The sequence below is a fragment of the Pipistrellus kuhlii genome, unplaced genomic scaffold, assembly GCF_014108245.1.
Source record: "Pipistrellus kuhlii isolate mPipKuh1 unplaced genomic scaffold, mPipKuh1.p scaffold_m20_p_3, whole genome shotgun sequence".
NCBI classification, from domain to species: Eukaryota; Metazoa; Chordata; class Mammalia; order Chiroptera; family Vespertilionidae; genus Pipistrellus; species Pipistrellus kuhlii.
In genome coordinates, this window is record NW_023425529.1 from 48,959,822 (window position 1) to 48,983,056 (window position 23,235).

At 41.3% G+C, this 23,235-nt stretch overlaps 1 protein-coding gene across 24 annotated transcripts in view; it reads right to left on the bottom strand.

The window, feature by feature from the left end:
* R3HDM2 (R3H domain containing 2) overlaps positions 1 to 23,235 on the bottom strand; it is a 144,073-nt gene that overhangs the window by 57,701 nt on the left and 63,137 nt on the right. For all 24 annotated transcript variants that reach the window (XM_036455968.2, XM_045588171.1, XM_045588174.1 and 21 more), the window contains one exon: positions 4,631 to 4,830. In XM_036455968.2, the coding sequence (XP_036311861.1) occupies positions 4,631 to 4,795 (165 nt within the window). In that variant the 5' untranslated portion in view covers positions 4,796 to 4,830. The remainder of the gene's footprint in view (positions 1 to 4,630; positions 4,831 to 23,235) is intronic.

Below are 23,235 nucleotides of genomic sequence, written 5' to 3' on the forward strand. Positions count from 1 at the left end.
TAATCAAAGTCCCCTTTCCTCCAACTTTTCACCAATGCATAACAGGTGCTCCTTTGCAGCATCAGTAAGATTCTTGGGGAGACTTCTAGAGTGTGAGTCAGGGGGGAAGGTAGGAAAAAGAATAGCACTTTTAGTGTTGTTTAGTGTGCATGATCTTTTGGGAAATGACAAAGGGGAGAGAGCTTCCAAAGGGTGGCCAAAAAGACTGGAGACTTTGTAGAAGGAGCAGGGGCTCCAGTAGATGGCAGCAGCAGTTCCACCTGCTCTAAGAAGCTGCAAAGGAATCAGAGGGGAAGAGGTTCCCCTCTCCCTACCCAACCTATTTGTATATCTAGGTGAAGACATTTTTAAACCAAATGAGTGTCCATAAAGCATATAAAACCTATAAACATCCTTTCTTTTTTTTAAATTTCTTTATTGATTAAGGTATCACATATTTGTCCTCATCCCCCCATTACTATCCCAAAACGCTCCCCACGCATGCCTCCATCAGTGACCACTGGTTAGGCTTATATACATGCATACAAGTCCTTTGGTTGATCTCTCCTCCTTGCCCCCACCCTCTTCTACCTTCCCTCCCTTTCTTTTCTACCTGCCTGAAATACATAAAATAGGAACTCAGAACACAGCTTAAAATAATCTCCTGAAAACAGAGTAAGTTGGACCCAAAAGTTCATTTAATAATCATCTTCCAAGTACCATGCCAGTGCATAATTAAACATTCCTCACATATCTTCCCGGGGAATTAAAGTTCATTATTGGTACCAGTGGAGGCTACAAGTATAGATGGAACAGTGGCAGACTGTCTCCACAAACTCTGGAAGGATGAGCAGGGAATGAAAACTCACATGCAAGATAATGGAAGGAAAAGCAGCCAGGATAGTTCGGACTGGTTTGGCTCAGTGGATAGAGTGTCAGCCTGCAGACTGAAGAGTCCCAGGTTCGATTCCAGGCAAGAGCATGTACCTTGGAGAGGATCCAAGATGGAAGCTTAGATAAACACATCTACACTGCTGCCATGCACAACAATTTCAAAACTACAACTAAAAGACAAAACGTCTATCACCCAGAACCACAGGAAAGCTGGGCTGAATGGAAGCTCTACAACTAGACTGAAAGAAAAAGGAGCATTCAGGGCACAAGCGCTGAACAAACTCAGGTACGGGGGCGCGCGTGCGATACAGGCTGGCAGTGGATCCCGGCTGGCATTGCTTTCTTCAACCTGAAGAGTGACAAGCTCCTGATCTCTCAGAAATTCAGTTTCTGGGGGAAAGCTGATTGTCTGCTATCGGGTCAAAAAGTGAGGGTGGCTTGCTTGCAGAGCTGCACGCAAGAATAATTGTTTGCTGTGCTGGGGCACGAGACCCGGGGATGAGGTCAGAGAGGCAGAGATGGCTGACTGGCAGCCATCACTGTTTGCCACGCCCTGGCCTAGTGACGCCCTGAGACTCAGCCCTAAGACTCCAACCAGCACAATCTACAAACACACCCAAGCTCCAGGCAGCGGCTTTTGCATATGAATGGCCTTCTCTATTGCTGTTTAACCTAGCAAACTTGCAACTTAGTGCAGACAGCTCTAAAGCCCCAAGCTCTAAGCAGGGAGGAGAGGACTGTGGTTCTTGCTGTAGCTCCTGCAGGGTGGCCTCAGGCAGTAGCTGAACTGCACCCATTTGGAGATCCAGAAGCCAGTGTACCTAGTAGTCAGTGTGAGACACCAGATTTCAACTCCTCACATTCATAAGTGACACATTCGGGAGGCGGACTCAGTGAGCACCAAAGCCCCACTGAAACAAGGCCTGTACCATAAGTGTGTCTGCAGCACAGCAGTTCTTCCATTATAGATACAGCGGGTCCTCACAGCCAATTGACCTGGAGGTCAATTCCTCCCAGTGTACCAACAGTAATCAAGGCTTAACTACACCAAGACTTTGCACTCAGCCCACAAAGGGTGTACCAAGAGCAACCAATTTGGGTGATTGGGGAAGCTGAGCTACTGGCCCCTATAAGTCACCTACCACACAAAGCCACTCCATCAACACAGGAAGGCAGCCAAAATGCGGAGACACAGAAGCATGTCACAAATGGGAGAGATGGAGGAAAGTAAACTACTGGATGACACAGAGTTCAGAATCACATTTATAAGGTTACTCAAGAATTTTCTAAAAACTAAAACTGCTGAGAAACTTGAAGAGAACTTCAAGGACCTTAATTAGAATACAAAAAAGAAAAAAAAAGAAAAAAAAAATAGAAAAGGACCAGTCAGAAATTAAGCATACAATCTCTGAAATAAAGAATATACAGAAACTCAACTGTAGATCAATGTACCCCAAGAGTCAAACCAAATATCTGGAATATGAGGAAGCAAAAAACACTCAACCAGAGAGGCAGAAAGAAAGAAGAATCCAAAAGTGTGAGGATAGTGTAAGGAGCCTCTGGGACAGCTTTAAGCATACCAACATCCGGATTTTTGGGGTGCCAGAAGAAGAGAGAGAGCAGGATATTGAAGGCCTGTTGAAATAATGACAGAAAACTTTTCCTACCTGGTGAAAGAAATAGACTTTCAAGTCCAGGAAGCTCACCGAACCCCAAACAAGAGGAATCCAAAGAGGACCACACCAAGACACATCATAATTAAAATGCCAAGGGCAAAAGACAAAGAGAGAATCTTTTACAAGCAGCAAGAGAAAAACAGTTAGTTACCTACAAGGGAGTACCCATACGACTGTCAGCTGATTTCTCAACAGAAACTATGTAGGCCAGATGGGAGTGGCAAGAAATATTCCAAGCGATGAACAGCAAGAACCTACAACCAAAATTACTCTACCCAGCAAAGCTATCATTCAGAATTGAAGGTCAGATAAAGAGCTTCACTGACAAGAAAAAGCTAAAGGAGTTCATCACCACCAAACCAGGATTACATGAAATGCTGAAGAGTGTTCTTTAAGAAGAGGAAGAAGAAGAAAAAGGTAAAGGTAAAAACTATGAACAACAAAAAGACATCAAATACATACCTGCCAGCAAGTGAATCTAAAAATCAAGTGAACAAAAAAATCTGAAGAACAGAATGGACTGGTGAATATAATAGAATCAGGGACATAGAAAGGGAGTGGACTAACAATTCTCAGGGGAAAGGGGATCAGAGGGGTGTGAGAAGAGATTGGACAAAAATCTTGTGAATGAAGACAGCGGTGGGGGGTAAGGGCATGGGGTGGAGTGGGGAATCAGGTGGAGAGGAGTTATGAGGGGGGGAAGGGGAGAGGAACACCTGTAATAGTCTGAACAATAAAAGATTTATTATATTGTCGAAACCGGTTTGGCTCAGTGGTAGAATGACGGTCAGCAGACTGAAAGGTCCCAGGTTCGACTCCGGTCAAGGGCATGTACATTGGTTGCGGGCACATCCCTCATAGGGGGTGTGCAAGAGGCAGCTGGTCGATGTTTCTCTCTCATCGACGTTTCTAGCTCTCTATCTCTCTCCCTTCCTCCTCTCTGTAAAATATCAATAAAATATATTTAAAAAAAAAAAAAAGATTTATTATATTAAAAAAAAAAAAAAAAAAAAAAAAAAGAGCATGTACCTTGGTTGTGGGCACATCCCCGGTGGGAGATATGCAAGAGGCAGCTGATCAATGTTTCTCTCTCTCATTGATGTTTCTAACTCTCTGTTCCTCTCCTTTCCTCTCTGCAAAAAATCAATAAAATATATTAAAAACAAACAAACAAACAAACAAACAAACAAAAAAAACAGCCAGGACAGAGATCTGGCACACTGTTAAGAGGAAAGACAACATATCTCAGAGAGCTGTCTGATTTTAATTCATCTCTTTATGCTACTGCTGTTTTAATCTTTAAAGAAGACAAGGCCTAGGTGTTTTGGGTTGTCAAGGGAAATTACGGTTTAAGTTTCCAGACTCTCCAAAATTTTGGTGCTATGCTTTTTAAACTAATTTACTAGTGTTAACAGTCTATTTCCTAAGCATATGATAAATACTCGTTTCATTCCTGGCCATGAAGAAAAGGATATATATAATTTGGGCTAGGATAACAGAGGAAACCAGCAGTGACTATGGAAAAAGAGAAGGACTGGGAACAAGTAAGCTAGATGAGGTTCAGAGTCTGGGATGCTTGGGTACAAAGAGGAGCCCTGAAGGAAGCTCAGCTGACCATCGCCTGCTGCTATCATATCTGCACTGTCATACAAATCTGATGGAGAACATGGCAACCAAAGAGTGAAATTCCTCTCACTTAGATTTACCAACTAGCAAGTTCAGAGACTATTTCTGATCCAGAAAATGCTGACTGCTTTAACACAACCAGGGTATGAATTTAACACTGTGTAAAACCAGGTTAAATGTGTTTGTATAAAGTTTATTTTTTGATAGTTAAAAAATATAGCAATAAGCAGTATAACTCAGATTTAAATGGATTAGGGCTTTCACTCTTCTTTCGACTTCATTATGGAATCTATGACAAAAAGGGAAGGAGATATTTCTTGAGAGTTAAAGTTGCATTTTTAGGGAGAATCAAGTGTTCTTATAAGTGACTGGCTTCCTACAGATGCCCCAACGCCACCTATAAAGACCCTTCTGTTCGGGTACAGAGTGTGCATATATGCACTTCTAATCCTTACCTGTGTCTCCTGACGCAAACTGGTTTCTTCACTCTCTTTCTCAATTTCTTCTTTACTTGGAGTCTTAGATATAAACTTGTTTTTGCTTACAGATTCTTCTACCAGCTTTTTTTCTGATTCTTTCATTATTTCCAAGGTCTCTTGAGTAGTGTTACTATTAGACATCTTCTTCAATAAAATACAGTAGTCTCTATGGACTCCTAAAGAAACATCAAATGCGTTAAATAGGAGGTGTGCATTCATACTTAACACACCACACAAGACTTGTATTGCACATATAAGTCTTCAGCGGCTTCCCTACAACCCAGAAAAAGGCCTTCTGAGAAACACTATCTTCGGATCTGTTTATTTCCCTCTTTTGTTGTTGTTTTGTTAATCCTTACCTGAGTATGTTTTTCCATTAATTTTTAGAGAGAATAGGAGAGGGAAAGACACAGAGAAACATCGACGTGAGAGAGACACATCAATTGGTTACTTCATGCATACACCCTGACTAGAGCCAGGGAACCTGCAACCAAGGTACATGCCCTTGACTGGAATAGAACCCGGGACCCTTCAGTCTGTGGGCTGACACTCTATCCACTAAGCCAAACCAGTTATGGCTATTTATTTTCTTTAAAAAAAAAAAACCTTTATCCAAGTAAAACTTTATACAATGAAGTGCATATATTTAAAATGTAGTTTAATCAGTTACAATGGTTTCACATGCATTTATCACATGCATCACCACAGTCAAAATAATAAGTACATTTATCACCCCAAACTTTGCCCCTTCTCCTTGGTAAGCCCTTCCTCCCTTCCTCACCTTTCCCAGCCAACCATTCATCTGCTGTCACTACACATTCATCTCCATTTTCTAGAATTTTAGTCATACATTATCTGGATTCTTTTACTCAGCATAATTATTATTTTTAAAAATATATATTTTATTGATTTTTCACAGAGAGGAAGAGAGAGGGATAGAGAGCTAGAAACATCAATGAGAGAGAATCATCGATCAGCTGCCTCCTGCACACCCCCCATTGGGGATGTGCCCGCAACCAAGGTACATGCCCTTGACCGGAATCGAACCTGGGACCTTTCAATCCGCAGGCCGACACTCTATCCACTGAGCCAAACCGGTCCCGGCATCAGCATAATTATTTTGAGAGTCACCAGGATTTGGTTCTAAAGCAATGTAGTATGAATCCTCTCGGCACCTATTTCCCTCCCTTGTTCCCAACAGCAATCTGCACATATTTTTAGCTCGAGTACTTCAAAGAGTTAACTCTCTAGACTCTCCAGAAAGAAAAATCTATAAAAAAATAAAAGCATAATATGCTAATTAGACCTGACGACCTTCCGGATGAAGCTGGGGCTGCAAGAGAAGTCTGGGTCCTGGTTGCCAGAGGAAAGCTGGTGCTGGCAGCGGGGGAAGGAAGGCCTGCTCTTGTAAGAATTTTGTGCATCAGGCCTCTGGTATATTACAAAGCTCTATTCACTAACAGAGAGGACCTGTCTCCTTTCCTAAGGGAGAAATTCTACACCTGTCACAAACCACAACATTGTTACCAACTTCAAGCCTCTCCACCATCAAAAAGCAGCAGAATCAAAAAATGGTTATAGAATCTTAATTTTTTCCCCTTTACCTTAAGCAAGCTGAAAAAGCAAGAATACTACTCCAGTGATATGTCCTTAAGAAAGACTGGGTCTCTCCCTGGAGGAAGCGAGAATCTTTTCTTTGCTATTCACTATGTGTTCAGTCATTCTACTGCATTCCAGGGATACAGAGTATCTGTAGTGCAGGGTGAATCAAGTGTTCTTATAAGTGACTGGCAGGGGTGGTTGGCTCTTTATCACTTACTATTGCTACCTGGGAAGTCCTGTAATGAAGTCAACACAGTTCTCCAAGTATACATTTAGAAGCAGAAGTTAATGCTCTACACAGATTCATGTCCTCAACCACTGAAGTCATCACGTTTAGCTCCAACAATGGTTTGCAGAGATTTCTCCTTACATGGCTAATGATTGTATTTTAATCCTGAATACTTTCCCTCCACTAAAAATAGACTGAAAACTCTCCCAAATGTCATGTCTATTCCAAGTAGCCTTACAAATGAGCTAAACAAACAAACAAACAAACAATCAGCAATGCTTAAAAAAAAACCCACACCTTTCACACTAGACATTTTTTCCTTTTTCAAATCAGTTTAACGATTAAGACCCAGAGACTCTTAAGAAGCACAGGTAAGTTCATCCTGGCATAAGTTAAGATAGTCTGCAGGATCATTGCTTTGTTTATCTTGTGGCAGCTCTTGAGCAGCTGTCTGGAAACTTAGTTTGCATAGTGCTAGATAAATTCCCTTTAAAAGGTCAGAAAGTCATTCATACAATCGTAGTCATACATCTGAATTTAAAGATGAGAAGAAACTGACTACAAAAGAAAATGGCCGATATTCTATTTTTTAATTAATTGATTCAGTGTCTAGAGGCTACTATAAAAAGAGTTATAACCTACATACAGAGCTTTATGGATCATAGGTTATACATAAGAACTGCATATACACATGTATTTATCCACCTCCCCTCTCCATGGGTAAATCAAGCCTCCATTCTCTTCAGTTTGAAATATAGTTAAACTTAGTGCGTGCCCTCTCTGAATGCCTTAGCTGGAAAACATCAATAATAATCAGAATTGGAAAAGTTCTTAGATGTCACCTCATGCAATCCCCCCCGCCCCCCCTCCCACATGCTCCTGGAAAACCCGAGACATAATTTCACTATTTCTTAAACAGTTTTAACTGTTATATAGTTGCATTTTATTCCAGGCTACAAACTGCTTCAATATTTACTTTAAAACTGCCTTAGGATCACACAAAAGTAGGTTTACTTCTTTTTTTTTTTTTTTTTAATATTTTTAAAAAAATATATTTTATTGATTTTTCACAGAGAGGAAGAGAGAGGGATAGAGAGTTAGAAACATCGATGAGAGAGAATCATTGATCAGCTGCCTCTTGCACACTCCCTACTGGGGATGCACCTGCAACCAAGGTACATGTCTTGACCGGAATCGAACCCGGGACCCTTCAGTCTGCAGGCCGACGCTCTATCCACTGAGCCAAACCGGTCCTGGCTAGGTTTACTTCTTTTTCACATGATAGAACAACATTTTCTTTTTTTAGGCTTAAATAGACACACACAGATTTCTCTGTCAGAAAGAGAAGTTAAGAGATGGGGAGGTGGGGGAATTGAATGAAAGTGGTCAAAAGGAACAAACTTCCAGTTATAAGATAAAGAAATACTAGGTATATAATGTACAGCATAATGACTATAGTTAACATTACTGTATGACAGATCTTAAAAGTTTTCACTATATGGAAAAAACACTTTTTGGTAACTATATGTATGTCAAGTCATTATGTGGTACACCTTAAACTTACCAGAGCTTTATGTCAATTAAATCGCAAAACTGAGGGGGGGGGTAATATGGAAAATACAAAGTAGCTGGTTGTTTCTTTTTCCAGGATGGGCCTCAATTATCAAATAGGTATATTTCTTTAAATCACAGCGACAACTTTGCCGCTACTCTTCACACGTCAGTCAGAAAAGGCTCAACTATCTGAATACTTGGACTAACTTCACGATGTCTCAGCACTAAGGAAAAAACCCCAATTAAACAAAAAAATGATTTTTTTCATAACAGTCCATATTGGAATAGGGTCACATATTCCAACTCAAGTTTTAAGGAGCCACATGGTTTCCAGGTTTCTTTCATTTATTGAGAAACAGAAAAACTTGCGCTTTAGGTACTTTAACACCACCATAAAACAGACAGTGATTAATGTGTCTATTTTTAATAATTTTGAGTCCTCTCAACTGAGATCACTGGCCTCTTGAAGAGCTGTGTAAAACAATTTTCTTACTCTGATGAAAAAAGGTACAGTAGCACACTATACTGGCTACCTACTTAAATCAACCCTTTCTACACTCAATCTACCCCAGACTTTCTTCTGGTCTCTGCCTTCCTCTAAGGACACATCATCAGGGAAGATAATCATATTCCTGAGACCTAGGAGGTGGATTTTAATTAACTGGACCAATTGTGGTAATTCCTTTTCCTTTTTCCTGTTTTGGGAAGGAACAAGTGACTCATCAACAGTGAGACATGAAAGGATTTTGCTGGGTGGGTGTCTTAAAGGACAGCTTCCTACTGTATTTTTTCTTCTTTTTTTAAAGAACACTGTAAAAAAGGTAGTTATCTTCTGCTGAAGGTTGTCTTATATGCAGATGATGTCTGGACTGTGGTAACATCCTACCGACACATGGAAGATGGTAGAGCAGAGAGAATAAGTCAGGATTATTATTATTCTTTAAAATACATTTTATTGATTTTTTACAGAGAGGAAGAGAGAGGGATAAAGAGTTATAAACATCGAACAGCTGCCTCCTGCACACACACACTACTGGGGATGTGCCTGCAACCAAGGTACAAGCCCTTGACCGGAATTGAAACTGGGACCCTTCAGTCCACAGGCCCACGCTCTAAGCCAAAGCACCTGAGATAGTCAGAAAGGGTTTGTTAAGCCCTGGCTGGTGTGGCTTGATTGCCTGGAATGTCCTCCTGTATACTGAAAAGGTTTGGGGTCCAATTCCCTCTCAGGACACATAATCTAAGTTGTGGATTTGATCCCCAGTTGGGGTGCATGTGAAAGGTAACCAATTGATTTTTTTTTTAAAATATATTTTATTGATTTTGTACAGAGAGGAAGGGAGAGAGATAGAAAGTTAGAAACATCGATGAGAGAGAGTCATCGATCAGTTGCCTCTTGCACACCCCCTACTGGGGATATGCCCGCCACCAAGGTACATGCCCTTGACCGGAATCGAACCCAGGTCCCTTCAGTCCCCAAGCCGACGCTCTATCCATTGAGCTAAACCGGTCCCGGCACCAATTGATATTTTTCTCTCACATCAATGTTTCTCTCTCTAAAAAAAAATCAATAAACATCCTCAGGTGAGGATTAAAAAAAAGAGAGAGGGGGGAGAAGTATCTGGACCAGTCAGAGAAGCTTAGCTCCACACACAGAAATGACTGACAGGGACAGAGATAATAATAATCAGTTAAAAATTCTGGAATGTTTACATTGTGCTAGGCACTATTCTAAAGTGCTTTACATATCTCATTTAATCTTATAACAATCCTATGAGATAAATATTATCATAACTCTTTTACAGATAAATAAACTGAGCCACAGAAAAGTTAAATAATTTGCTAAAGGGCATACAACTGGTACAAGGAAGAACTAGGACTCAAAGTCAAGAAATACAGCTCTAGTGCTTTCTTTCTTTCTTTTTTTAATAAATCTTTATTGTTCAGATTATTACAATTATTTCCCCTCCCCTCCCCTAGCCCCCATCCCACTCTCTGCCCTTACCTCCCCCCCACCCCCACCCCCGCTGTCCTCATCCATAGATATATGATTTTTGTCCAATCTCTTCCCGTACCCCCCAGACACCCCTTTCCCCCGGGGGAATTATCAATCTCCTCCCATTTTATGCTCTTGATTCTATTATATTCACCAGTTTCTGTTCATCAGATTTTTAATTCACTTGACGATAGATATGTATTTATTGTTTATAATTTTATCTTTACTTTTTTTCTTCTTTTTCCTCTTTTTAAAGAACACACTTCATATATTATTGGTTTGGTGGTGATGTACTCCTTTAGCTTTTTCTGATCTGTGAAGCTTTTTATCTGCCCTTCAATTCTGAATGATAACTTTGCTGGGTAGAATAATCTTGGTTGTAGGTTATTGCTATTCATCACTTTGAATATTTCTTGCCACTCCCTTCTGGCCTGCATAGTTTCTGTTGAGAAATCAGCTGATAATTGTATGGGTGCTCCCTTGTAGGTAACTAACTGTTTTTTCTCTTGCTGCTTGTAAGATTCTCTTTGTCTTTTGCTCTTGGCGTTTTAATTATGACGTGTCTTGGTGTGGTCCCCTTTGGATTCCTTTTGTTTGGGGTTCTGTGTGCTTCCTGGACTTGTAAGTCTATTTTTTTCACCATTTGGGGGAAGTTTTCTGTCATTGTTTCTTCAAATAAGTTTTCCATGTCTTGCTCTCTCTCTTCTAGCATCCCCATAATTCTGATGTTGGTACGTTTGAAGTTGTCCCAGAGGCTTCTTACACTATCTTCAACTTTCTGGATTCTCTTCTCTTCTTGTTTCTCCAGAGGAGTGTCCTTTGCCTCTTTGTATTACAAATCTTTGACTTGATTCTTGCGTTCTTCTAATCTGCTGTTGGGTCTCTGTATAATATTTTTTATTTCAGTCAGTGTATGTTTAATTTCTAGTTGGTCCTTTTTCATATCCTTGAGGGTCTCGTTAAATTTATCAGCCTTTTCTAGGAAATTCTTGAAAACCTTATAACCGTGGTTTTGAACTCTATATCCAGTATTTTGTTCTCCATTTCTTTTATTTGAGATCTATTTCCTTTTCTCGGCATTTCCGCTGCTTCCCTGAGTTGGTAGGGTAGCTTAGTGGGCCTGGGTGTCCTATATGGTTCAATGGGTCAGCCTTCCAGTTGCCTGATGTGGACACTCTTGGTGCACCCCTTTGTGGACTGTGTGTACAACCTTGTTGTAGTTAAGTCTTGATTGCTGTTAGTGTCACTGGGAGGAATTGACCTCCAGACCAATGCGCTGTGAGGACCTGCTGTGTCTATAATGGAAGAATTGCTGTGCTGGAGACATGTTTATGGAGGAGGACTTGTTCCCGTGGGGCTTTGGTGCTCACTGAGTCTGTCTCTTGAATGTATCCCTTATGAGAGTAACTGAAATCTGCTGTCATCTCACACCGACCACTAGATACACTAGTTTCTGGATTTCCAATGGGGTGCAGTTCAGCTACTGTCTGAGGCCACCCAGCAGGAGCTACCACAAGAACTACAGTTTTCTCCTCTTTGCTTGGGATCTGGTGGTTTTGGAGCTGGAGCTGCAGTTTATTTGGTTAAGCTGCCACAATAAAGGCCATTTATATGCAAAAGCAGCTGTGTGGAGCCTGGGCATGTTTGTAGAATGTGCGGGGTGGGGCCTCAGGGTGGGGCCTCAGGATGTCACTAGGCTGGGGCATGGCTAACAGTAAGGGCTGCCATCAGCCTTCTCTGCCTTTCTGCATTTCTAAGTCCCCAGCGTCCCCATGCTCCAGCGCAGTAAACAATGATTGCTGTGCGCACCACTGCAAAAAAGTCACCCTCACTTTCAGACCTGATGGCTGGTAGACCAGCTTCTCCCTGTAGGCGTCTGAGTCCCCCGAGTGACCCCAGAAATTGGATTTCAAAGTGATTGGGAACTTGTTTCCCTTCGGGTTGAAAAAAGCCACATGCAGTGTCACCCGCCACCAGCCCTATTTGCGTGCCTCTGCACCTAGGCTTTTCAGCTTTTCAGTACTTTGTGCTCCTTTCTTTTTCAGTCAGCTTTCCCGTGGTTCTGGGTGATAGACATTTTGTCTTTTATTATTATTATTTTTTTGACGTTTTGTCTTTTAGTTGTAGTTTTGAAATTGGTGTGCGAGGTGTCAGATTAGTTGTTTACCTTTGCCGCCATCTTGGTTTTTCTAGTACTTGCTTTCTTAACCTTTATGCAATACTGCTTCTAATTAAGGCCAGGTAAGAAAATGGAAAGTCTATCAAATACACAAAGGAGCCCAAGCTGGTTGGCTCAGTGGATAGAGCATTAGCCTGCATACTGAAGGGTTCTGGGTTTGATTACGGTCAAGGACACATGCCTGGGTAGTGGTCTCGATTCCCAGTAGAAGTGTGCAGGAGGCAGTTGATCAATGATTCTCTCTCATCATTGATGTTTTTATCTCTCTCTCTACTTCTCATTTCCTCTCTAAAATCAGTAAAAATAAAAATATTTTAAAAATAATACACAAAGGAATCATGGAATCTCATAATTGCAAGGGGACTGAGCTCCCTCCTCCTGCACCCATAGTCCTCCACAGTCAAGTTCCACGATTCATCAATAACTCTGAAAAATGATTGCGCTGACCCTGCTTGTATATACCTCTAGTGAAGGGAAAGTCATGACCTCTAGGTACAAACGTGTATGTGTGTGTGCGCGCGAGCGTGTGTGCTATAAAGGCAAAACTCATCTTCCTAATCTCACTTCCATGTCAGCCTCTTACAGAGGCAACTTTATCTTCATTTTCTAAACATTCCCAGCTTCTTAAATCTGGTCTTCATATCACATGGTCTTAAGTTTCCTCACCACTTTACTTGTAGGGTAAAAGGGGCTGTCCTCAAGTTAACAAAGGCAAATAATAAGGGGCCAAAATGTTACTATTCTAGAGTCAAGATCCATCAGAAGATAACACTGAGCTCAAAACAGAATTTCTTGAGCTCTTTAATCCTCCAAAATAACCTTTAACTACAGTCACTTCCAGTCCTGTAATCCTATACAAAAGGCTCTCCTTACTTTTAGGGCATAAGGATTCCTGGAAACAAATTTTTCTGGGCCAAACAAAAGCCAAAGATGCAGCTCAGGGACAAGACAATTAATTTACCTAAAATGAAAAAGCCTTAAAAATAAAAAGTGAGATTAAAGCCAGTAGAAAAAGTTTAAAAGGCAGACAAATAATTTTCACTCTTCATGCTTTAGTACAGAGAGGAAACTGAGGCGTGGAAGGTTTTTTGGTGGGAGAAGAAAGGAACTATTTCATATGCAACTTGATGAGAACAAAGCAAAGACATTAAACTCCCAGGAGAGCCTAGATTTGTGCTTCCCTACAACCTATTTGTGCACATTGTACATTTCATCCAGGCAAACAGCACAATTTTAAGACAGAATGTCTCCTGAGGACACTGAGTGGGCTCAAAGCTACACAGAGAGGGCTGTCAGAAGTGGGGGTCAAGGAGAGGGAGTGAGGAAATAAGATGATACAGAGAATGATGGCTGGGAGCCAAGATTTAGCAATTTTCAGAGAGGATACTACATATTCCCCATAAATTTTTTGACTGCCACGGTAAGTACCTGCCAGAGCACAGTGATATTATATATCCTTCCATCAACTCTATAAGCAACTTTCTAGGCATTAGGCCAAAAAGAATACATTATATAGGGACACTCAGAAACAGAAGGGCAGTTTCATTTTCTCCTTTCAATCCATGGCCAAATAGAGAGAATGCAATCAAGAAGACCGTATCTACAGGCTAAAAATGCTGACATACCCTATGGCAAAATACCTGTAAACTTTCCAGTCCTTTACTAATTTGTATATCAAGACTAAATTACTCCTGCCCAGCAGTGTGGCTCAGTGGCTGAACTTCGACTCATGAATCAGGAGGTCATGGCAGATTTCTGTCAGGGCTCATGCACAGGTTATGGAGGTGTGCAGGAGGTAGCCAACAGGTGATTTTCTCTCATCATTGATATTGCCTTCTCGCTCCCTCTCTCTTTCTTTCTCTGAAGTCAATTAAAAAGAATAACTTTAAAAAGAGTAAATTAGCCGAAACCGGTTTGGCTCAGTGGTAGAGTGTCAGTTCCGGGTTCGATTCCGGTCAGGGGCATGTAAGTTGGTTGCGGGCACATCCCTGGTAGGGGGTGTGCAAGAGGCAGCTGGTCGATGTTTCTCTCTCATTGATGTTTCTAGCTTGCGCTCTCTCTCCCTTCCTCTCTGTAAAAAAATCAATAAAATATATTTAAAAAAAAAGAGTAAATTACTCCAAACTGATATCCATATTTAAATTTTTTTATTTTTAAATCTAGGGTATTAAGAGAATGAATTCATTAATTGTGGCATATTCAATAGAGAATACTATTCAGCAATAAAAAAGAATTTACTTTTGTGTTTACCTTCCTCTAAGGACCCAGGATCAGAGAAGGTGACCCAATCCCTGAGCCCAGGAGATGGATCTTAATTAGCTAGACAAATTATGGTAATTTTATTTCCTTTTTGAGACAGGCTTGGAAAGGAACAAGTGATCAAATCATCATCAGTGAGACATGAGGGGACTATGCTGGGTATTTACAAAAAACATGACTGATCTCAAAACTATTATGTTAAGTAAAAGAAAGAGGATCTTCCTCCAAAAAATACATACAATGTAAGTCCATTAATATGAAATTAAAGAACAGGCAAAATTAGCTTATAATGATTTACACCAGAAAGTGGTTGATTCAAGTTTGGAGAATAAAGTATTTTATTGGAAAGAGACATAAGGAATCCTTCAGGATTGCCGGAAGTATCTATCTTGTATGGCGTAGTGGTTACATGGGGGTATACTACAATTGTCAAAACTTAACTGAATGCTTAAGATTGTTATTTAAACACAGACACACATAGACACACACACACACACACACACACACACACACACAGACAAATGCCCTAAGGAGTCAAGATAGTGGGGGAAAAACATCCATAAGGTTAAAATATGAGGCTAAAAAAACAAAACTGTAGGTTCTTATGCATGGCAAGCTTATTATACTCTTTGATATTAGAGTTAGGAGATAAAAAAAAAAGCACTAATGTTTTTGAGCAAGATTATAAACCTGGTTCTTTATGCACTTCAACTCATATCCCCCATGTGTAGTTATATAACTTTCCCAAGGTCACATCACTACTAAGACAACAGAATTCTGGTAACGATTCTAAAGTTTACATTCTTTCTATAACATTGGTTAATATGATTATATAGGTTTCAAATGTACATTTCTGATACCTGATCTGTATATTGCATTGTGTACTCATCACCCAAAGTCAAATTATCTTCCGTCACTATATATTTGACCTGCTTACCTTTTACCACTCCCAATTCCCTTCCACCGTACTGTTGTCTATGTCTATGAGTTTTTGCTTGTTTTTCTTGTTTACTTGTTTTCATTTGTTCTTTCAGTTTTATATCCCAGATGAGTGAAATCATATGGTTCTTAACTTTTTCTGTCTGCCTTATTTCACTTAGCATAATATGCTTAAGATCCATACATTTTGTCCCAAATGGCAGTATTTCTTCTTTTCTTATGGCTGAGTAGTATTCCATTGTACATATGTACATCTTTATCCAATCATCTATCAAAGGACACTTTGATTGTTTCCATGTTCTGGCCACCGTGAATAATGCTACATGAACACAGTGGTGCATATATCTTTGCAAATAAATGTTTTCAAATATATCAGGTAGATACCCAGAAAAGGGGTTGCTGGGTCATACATATGGTGACTCTATTCTTAATTTTCCTCCATATTGTTTTCCATAGTGGCTGTACCAGTTTAAATTCCCACCAGCAGTAAATTTCTCTCCAACCTGACCAACACTTGTTATTACTTGTCTAGTTGATAATAGCCATTCTAACAGGTATGAGGTAGTATCTGTTGATTATTGTTTCTTACATTGTTTAACCCTTACAAAACTTGGGCTTCTTCTTTTCTTTTTTTCTTTCTTTCAGATAAAGAACCCAAAGCTTTGGAGGAATTAAACAGCTTCTCAGTACAAGAAGGGCAAAGGCCATATTCCACCTGACTGTGCCTGATCCCAAAGCCAAAGTTTTAGGAGTCCCAAAATGGACATTGAGGAACACTCTGTGGTGTGAAATGTGGGATGGGAGGCCTTTCTTTAGAGAATGAGTGTCAAGAGGGAACATATTTGGGGGTTAAAAAATTAGGTTTGTAAACTCTTCCATCTTTCCACTCAATCTTCATGACTAAATTTTTTAAAGTTTATATAGAGTATCTTACTTGATCTTCTCAAGATATAAAATATTATCTCCATTTTAAAAATGAAATACTAACACTCAGAAATATTAGGTGAATTGTTCAAAGCCATACAGTATGTATAAAAAGTCAAAATTCAAACTCAGGTCTTTTTGATTCCAAAATTCCATGTTCTTCCCACCATAATGCCCAAAGTACAAAAAAACAAAAACAGTGTAACTGCATGCCTGAAGAGATAAGTAGCTTACTTGCCCTTGGTAGAAAGATAGGAAAGAAGGCCATATCCTATATAATAAAAGGCTAATATGCAAATTGACTGAACGGCAGAACAACTGGTCGCTATGATGTGTGCTGACCACCAGGAGGCAGATGCTCAATGCAGGAGCTGTGCCTTGGTAGTCAGTGCGCTCCCACAGGGGAAGAACCGTTCAGCCAGAAGCAGGACTCATAGCTGGCAAGCACAGTGGTGGTGGCGGGAGCCTCTTCCACCTCTACAGCAGTGCTAAGGATGCCTGACTGCTGGCTTAGGCACGTTTCTCGAGGGGGGAGGGGAGCAGGCCTAAGCTATCAGTTGGACATCCCCCAAGGGCTCCCAGACTATGAGAGTGCAGGCTGGGCTGAGGGAACCCCTCCCCAAGTGCACAAATTTTGTGCACCAGGCCTCTAGTTGAGCTATAAATGAGATATATGGAATCTTCTCTTCAAAGACAGAAAGCATAATATGGGGGAATAGAGTTTAAAGTACTTAGGGAACATGTAAAGCTATAATTAAGTAATACTCACCAAGTCCTTGAAGGACTGCAGGAGTCAACTATCATAGGTTTTACTAGTACCAAGCCAATAAAAATAATAACAATTGTGCCACTTTTCTAAATCATGGAAGCATGAGAAAAATCATTCTGTTCAAAAGAATTCACTGGTATGATAAGGAAGGCCATAGGAGTTGGCTGGTGCCCAGAGAAATTCCTTAGAAAAGTAAAGATAGAAACAAGATTAAAATGGTCTAGACATGGCCCGGCTGGTATGGTTCAGTTGGCTGGAGCATAATCCCATGTACCAAAGGGTCTCGGGTCTTGTTCTTGGTCAGGACACATATCCTGGTTGTGGGTTCAATCAGTCCAGGCACATACTGGAGGCAACTGAACGATGTTTTCCTCTTAATCAATGTTTCTCTCTCTCAAAAAATATGTTCTAGACATGTACCATCTTTTTTTTCTCAATATTTATCATGGCTATATCTGTTTTGAAATGAGAACTACTGGTGATTAGCTCAATCAATTGAAGTGTTAGTTTCTATTGGCTTCTCTACATTCTTGACCCAAAATGTCTATTTTAGTTCCTTGGGTGAAAAAGAACAAATAAAATTTCTTTTAAACAAAGAGCAGTAGTGAGGCTTTTCCCTCTGCTGCTTCCATTTCCTTTAACTTTATCATAGTAATGCCACTATGTAGAAAATATCACAGACTCTTTTTAGAGAGAGTGGAAGTGAGGGGGAAGAGAGAAAAATATTGACGTGAGAGAGTCACATCAATTGGTTGCCTCCCGCATGCATCCCCATTAGGGTCTGGGATCCAACCTGCAACCCCATGAACAAGAATTGAACCTGTGTAAGCCACCACTCTAATCACTGAGCCATGCCAGCCAGGGCAGTATCATAGAATTTTAGGAATGGAGGATACCTTAAAAGTTCACACTGTCTTTTCCCATGCCTTGGCAAAATTGCTTCCAACTCAACCCAGACAAGACATTCTGGGAAGAAAAAATAAAAATAAAAAAATCACAACTTACTGTCAATGGCATTTCAGGATGCCTTCTATTGCTAACTTAAATGTCATGGAGCTAAGTCTACATTGCCCTACTGTGATGACTTTAGAGGTCAATGCCACCTGTAACTGACCTAAGAGGTCAATGCCATTGAGGAGGGGGGGGAAAGGGGGTAACCTGGGAGGGGGAGGCTAGCAATCTGAATCTGTGTCCAGTGCATATTCTTGTCAGCCTATAATTAAGTCACTGCCCTTCCTTAGGCAATAGTCTGTTTTCCTGGGTGCTCCCAGTTTGCAGGGGCCCTGGGCTCGGAATTTGGCAGCTTGGGGGGTAGGGGAGGGTTGCTGGCGCCACCCAAGCCAGGCATTTAGATACAATCTAACTTCTCCATTTTAACTGACTCAGGAGGGGCTGTGAAAACCCACCATAAAAGCTGGGTAGTTAGGAAACAAAGAACCTTAGGAATATATAGGGGGTGATCTCATTGTACTAGCTGTTCAGGATTTGGGTCTTCAAATCCCCTGAGCCAGCAGCGCTGCTTTAAATACATAAAGGGTTTTTCCTGAATCTCCAGGTATTCCTTGTGTATTTTCCAGTTGCCTGGTAAATTCTGCAACACTATCACCAGTCAGGTGAAGAGGACACCTAAGCCAACAATTTAGCATTAAAAGAATATTTTAAAACCTAAAATTGAATGTGAGACCAGCCAGAGAATGAGATAGGAATAATCTAATTTCACATGAAGAAATTGGAAATCTTTAGAATCATTATTCCAGTCTGTGTACTTGTTATGGCAGCTGTAAGAAACTAATACAAGTAGTACTGTGAAGTATCTTTAAAGGGAGTAGACAGACTTTCTTTACTTATTCTTATATCCTGTTGATTTGATTATAGAAGTTAAGGGTAGTGCTTCAGCAACCATCTGGGACTGTGAGATGATACTGGGATTGAAAACTACAGTTAGGCAACAGATGAAGAAACCTGGGTCCTTAACTAAAACAGCCTCTGACTAGACTAACTTTGAATTTCCTGAATGTGAGAGAAAAATAATCTTCTTCCTATTTAAGATACTGTTTAGATTTAGTTGTACATATACACTATATATATATATATATAATTTTAAAAAATATTTTATTGATTTTTTTACAGAGAGGAAGGGAGAGAGACAGAGAGTTAGAAACACCTATGAGAGAGAAACATCGATCAGCTGCCTCCTGCACACCTCCCACTGGGGATGTGCCCGCAACCAAGGTACATGCCCTTGACCGGAATCGAACCTAGGAACTTTCAGTCCGCAGGCCAACGCTCTACCACTGAGCCAAACCAGTTTCGGCCATATACACTATATATTAAAAGCATGCACATATTCTCAAATAATAATGATAAAAGTACTAATAATAATCATTGTTCGATTACAATAAGCAAGGAATCCTGTAGCATCACCCTGGAGTTTATATATATCGATACATGTGGGGAAATAGGTAAAATTAGAAAAATTAGCATTTTTATGGAAGATATAAGGTCATTACCCTGGGGCTCTAATGCTATCTCTGCTGCAAGGAAAAGGCTGAGCATTATTACTGGGTGAGTTAGGGGCAGCACTCATCAAAACAAAGAACATTCAATCTCCAGGGTATAAAAAGTAGCAAGCATACCCTAGCTCAGTGGCCGGCAAACACATTAGTCAACAGAGCCAAATATCAACAGTACAACAATTGAAACTTCTTTAGAGAGCCGAAAACTGACTTCTGCGCATGGGCCATGAAGTTTCAATCACATTGTACTTGCGCACCGGCACATGATATTTTGTGGAAGAGCCACACTCAAGGGGCCAAAAAGCCGCATGTGGTTCGCAAGTCAGTTTGCCCACCACTGCCCTAACTGGTTTGGCTCAGAGGATAGACGTCAGCCTGTAAACTGAAGGGTCCCAGGTTCGATTCTGATCACGGGCTCATGCCTGGGTTGTGGGCTTGATCCCCAGTGTGGGGAGTGTAGGAGGCAACAGATCAATTATTCTCTCTCATCATTGATGTTTCTATCTCACTCTCCTCCCTTCCTCTCTGAAATCAATAAAAATATATTTTAAAAAATCACTCTAGCCAAAACCGGTTTGGCTCAATGGATAGAACGTTGGTCTGCGGATTGGGGGGTCCCGGGTTCGATTCCGGTCAAGGGCATGTACATTGGTTATGGGCACATCCCCAGTAGGGGTTGTGCAGGAGGCAGCTGGTCAATGTTTCTCTCATCATCGATGTTTCTAGCTCTCTATCCCTCTCCCTTCCTCTCTGTAAAAAATCAATAAAACATATATTTTTTTTTAAATCACTGTGTATATGTACAACTAAATCTAAACAGTATCTTATTGTCTGTGCAGAGCTACATTTTACAAGTAGATATTATTATTCCTTTTCATCCTATACTAGTGGCCCAGTGCACAAAATTTGTGCACATTAAAAGGAAATTAATTTGAGAAAATATTTTAATATTGCTACTTGTCCTTTCTCTATAATACAAGTGTTAAAGATGAAAAAAAAATTAGTAAAATGTATATGAAAATATCCCTTCTGTCAGTGTTTGGGGTGCACCACAGGACCCAGAGTCAAATCCCCACCCACCCGCACATGCCTTGAAATTGTGTAAGACCCAGACCTGGCAGGCCCCATCCCCATCAAGCTCCACAGGCCAGGGGTGCAGGCTCAAGTCCCCTGACCCAGGCTCAGGGGTCCGGGGATATGGCCTCAGGTCTCCTGGCCCTGGCACGAGGGTGCGAGAATGTGAGGACGCGAAGGAGTGATGATGATTTGCCTATTAGCTCTTTATTACCGTATGTAAGATATTAAAGCCTAGATGACGTTGTCACAAGACAGCTGTCGCAATGCTGCCACAAGATGGCTGCCCCCATGTCATCACAAGATGGCCTTCCCCTGCATCGTCACAAGTTGGCCACCACAAGATGGCTGCCCCCACGTCATCACAAGATGGCCATCACAAGTTGGCCAGCAGGGGTGGGGAGTTGTGGGCAACCAGACCAGCAGGGGAGGGCAGGAAGTTGGGGGCAAGATCAGGCCTTCAGGGGAGGGCAGTTGGGGGTGAGATCAGGCCAGCAGAAGAGGGTAGTTGGGGCAATCAGGCCAGCAGGGGTGCAGTTAGGAGGCAATCAGGCAGATGTGCGGTTAGGATCCAGCAGTTGGACATCCCCCAAAGGGTCCAGATTAGAGAGGGTGTAGGCTGGGTTGAGGGACACCCCCCACCTGTGCACAAATTTCGTGCACTGGGCCTCTAGTATATATATGAATAAGGTGAGTATCTAAGTGACCAGGTAGCAAATACTATTGACTCTAACTTAAAAATATATCCAAAATGTAATGACTTCCTACACTTCCACTGCTACCACCCTGGTTCAAGCTGCCAACTCTCTTGGCTTAATGATTGAAATAGCATATCTGGTACCTGCTTCCACTCTTGATACCCTACAATATATCCTAAACATAGCAGCAAGAGCAATTGTGTAAAAACGTTTTCAAACCATATTCCACCATCCCTAACAACCTCCAATGGCTCAGTGCAAAATCCCAAGTTCTTAAAATGACCTACAAGACCTTACAATGACCACTAGTTTTCCCACAGACCCCATATCTTACTATCCCAACTCTCCCCCCCTCCACCTACACATTCACTTATGCAGTTTGTCACCCTGGCTCCTTCCTGTGTCCTAAACCCACTTTAGGTTGACTGCTTTTTACTGATCCTTCCATATGCTTGAAATGATTTCTCGGATAACAACATGGCTTGCTTACTCGGTTTCCTCAGATCTTTACTCAAATGCTATCTAAATGAGCCTTTCTCTGGTCACAATAACTAAATTGCAAAACCTCAAATACTTCCTATCCTACTTCCTTAAAGCCTCCCACAAACAGTTAATCAGATGCTAAACAGACTATTTGCTTCTCAATAGATGAATCTGAAGTTTATTTGTCTGCTTTCCTGAGACAGAAGGCAATGGCATAATGAAAAGTTGACTCATAAAGACTCCAATAGCTCAAAAGAGGGGAACAAAATTATGGACCTCTTGAGTCTCTTTCAATCTTTTAAATCTGTAAATAGCCAAGCCTGGGAGCATTGAAGAGGAAGAGAATAAGATTCACCATAATTTCTCAAGTATTCCTAATCTATACCATAAAAGGGCAATATGCTAATTAGACCAGACATCTTCTGGACTATCTTCCGGATGTGCTTCCAGACAAAGCCATGGTGGCAAGGCCAAGGTAGAGGCGGATAGCGGTGATCAGGCCCGCAGAGGAGAACAGTTAGGGGGATCAGGCCCACATGTAGGTGAGCAGTTAGGAGCCAATGGTCCCGGATTGCGAGAGGAATGTCTGAATTGGAGCAGTTGCAGGGTGGGATGAGGGACCACCCCTCCCCCCACCTAGTGCACAAATTTAATGTACTGGGCCTCTAGTGTAAAACATAAGAAGAGAAACATTTTTTATATATATATATATATATATATATATATATATATATATCCCCTAATAAAAAAGCAATATGCAAATTGACCATCCTCAACTATACCCACAAGCCACACCTATCAGCCAATCAGGAATGAGTATGTAAATTAACTCAACCAAGATGACTGTGGCCACTGTGAGCAGGAGGCTTGGGTTTCCCAGGCAATGGAGGAAGCTAAGTTTCCCCGCACACCCTGGCAGACCCTGGACTCCACTCAAGGCTACAAAGTTTCAATTATAGAAGATAAATAAATCCAAGATACCTGCTTCTAGCCGGCCCTGGCCTATGCTTGGGTCGCCGGGGGGCGTAGCTGGCCTGCAAACCACCACAGGTCTCTTGCCCAGGCCACCCCATGCCCCAAGGGAACCCCCACCCTGATCTGGGACACCCTACAGGGCAAACCAGCTGGCCCCACCTGTGAACCAGGCCTCTATCCTAATAAAAGAGTAATATGCAAATTAACTGTCACTCCAACACACAAGATGGCTGCCCCCATGTGGTCAAAGATGGCTGTCCCCATGTGGATACAGATGGCTACCACAAGATGGCCAGCAGGGGAGGGCAGTTGGGAGGGACCAGACCTGCGAGAGAGGGCAGTTGTGGGCAATCAAGCCTGCAGGGGAGGGCAGTTGGGGTGAGC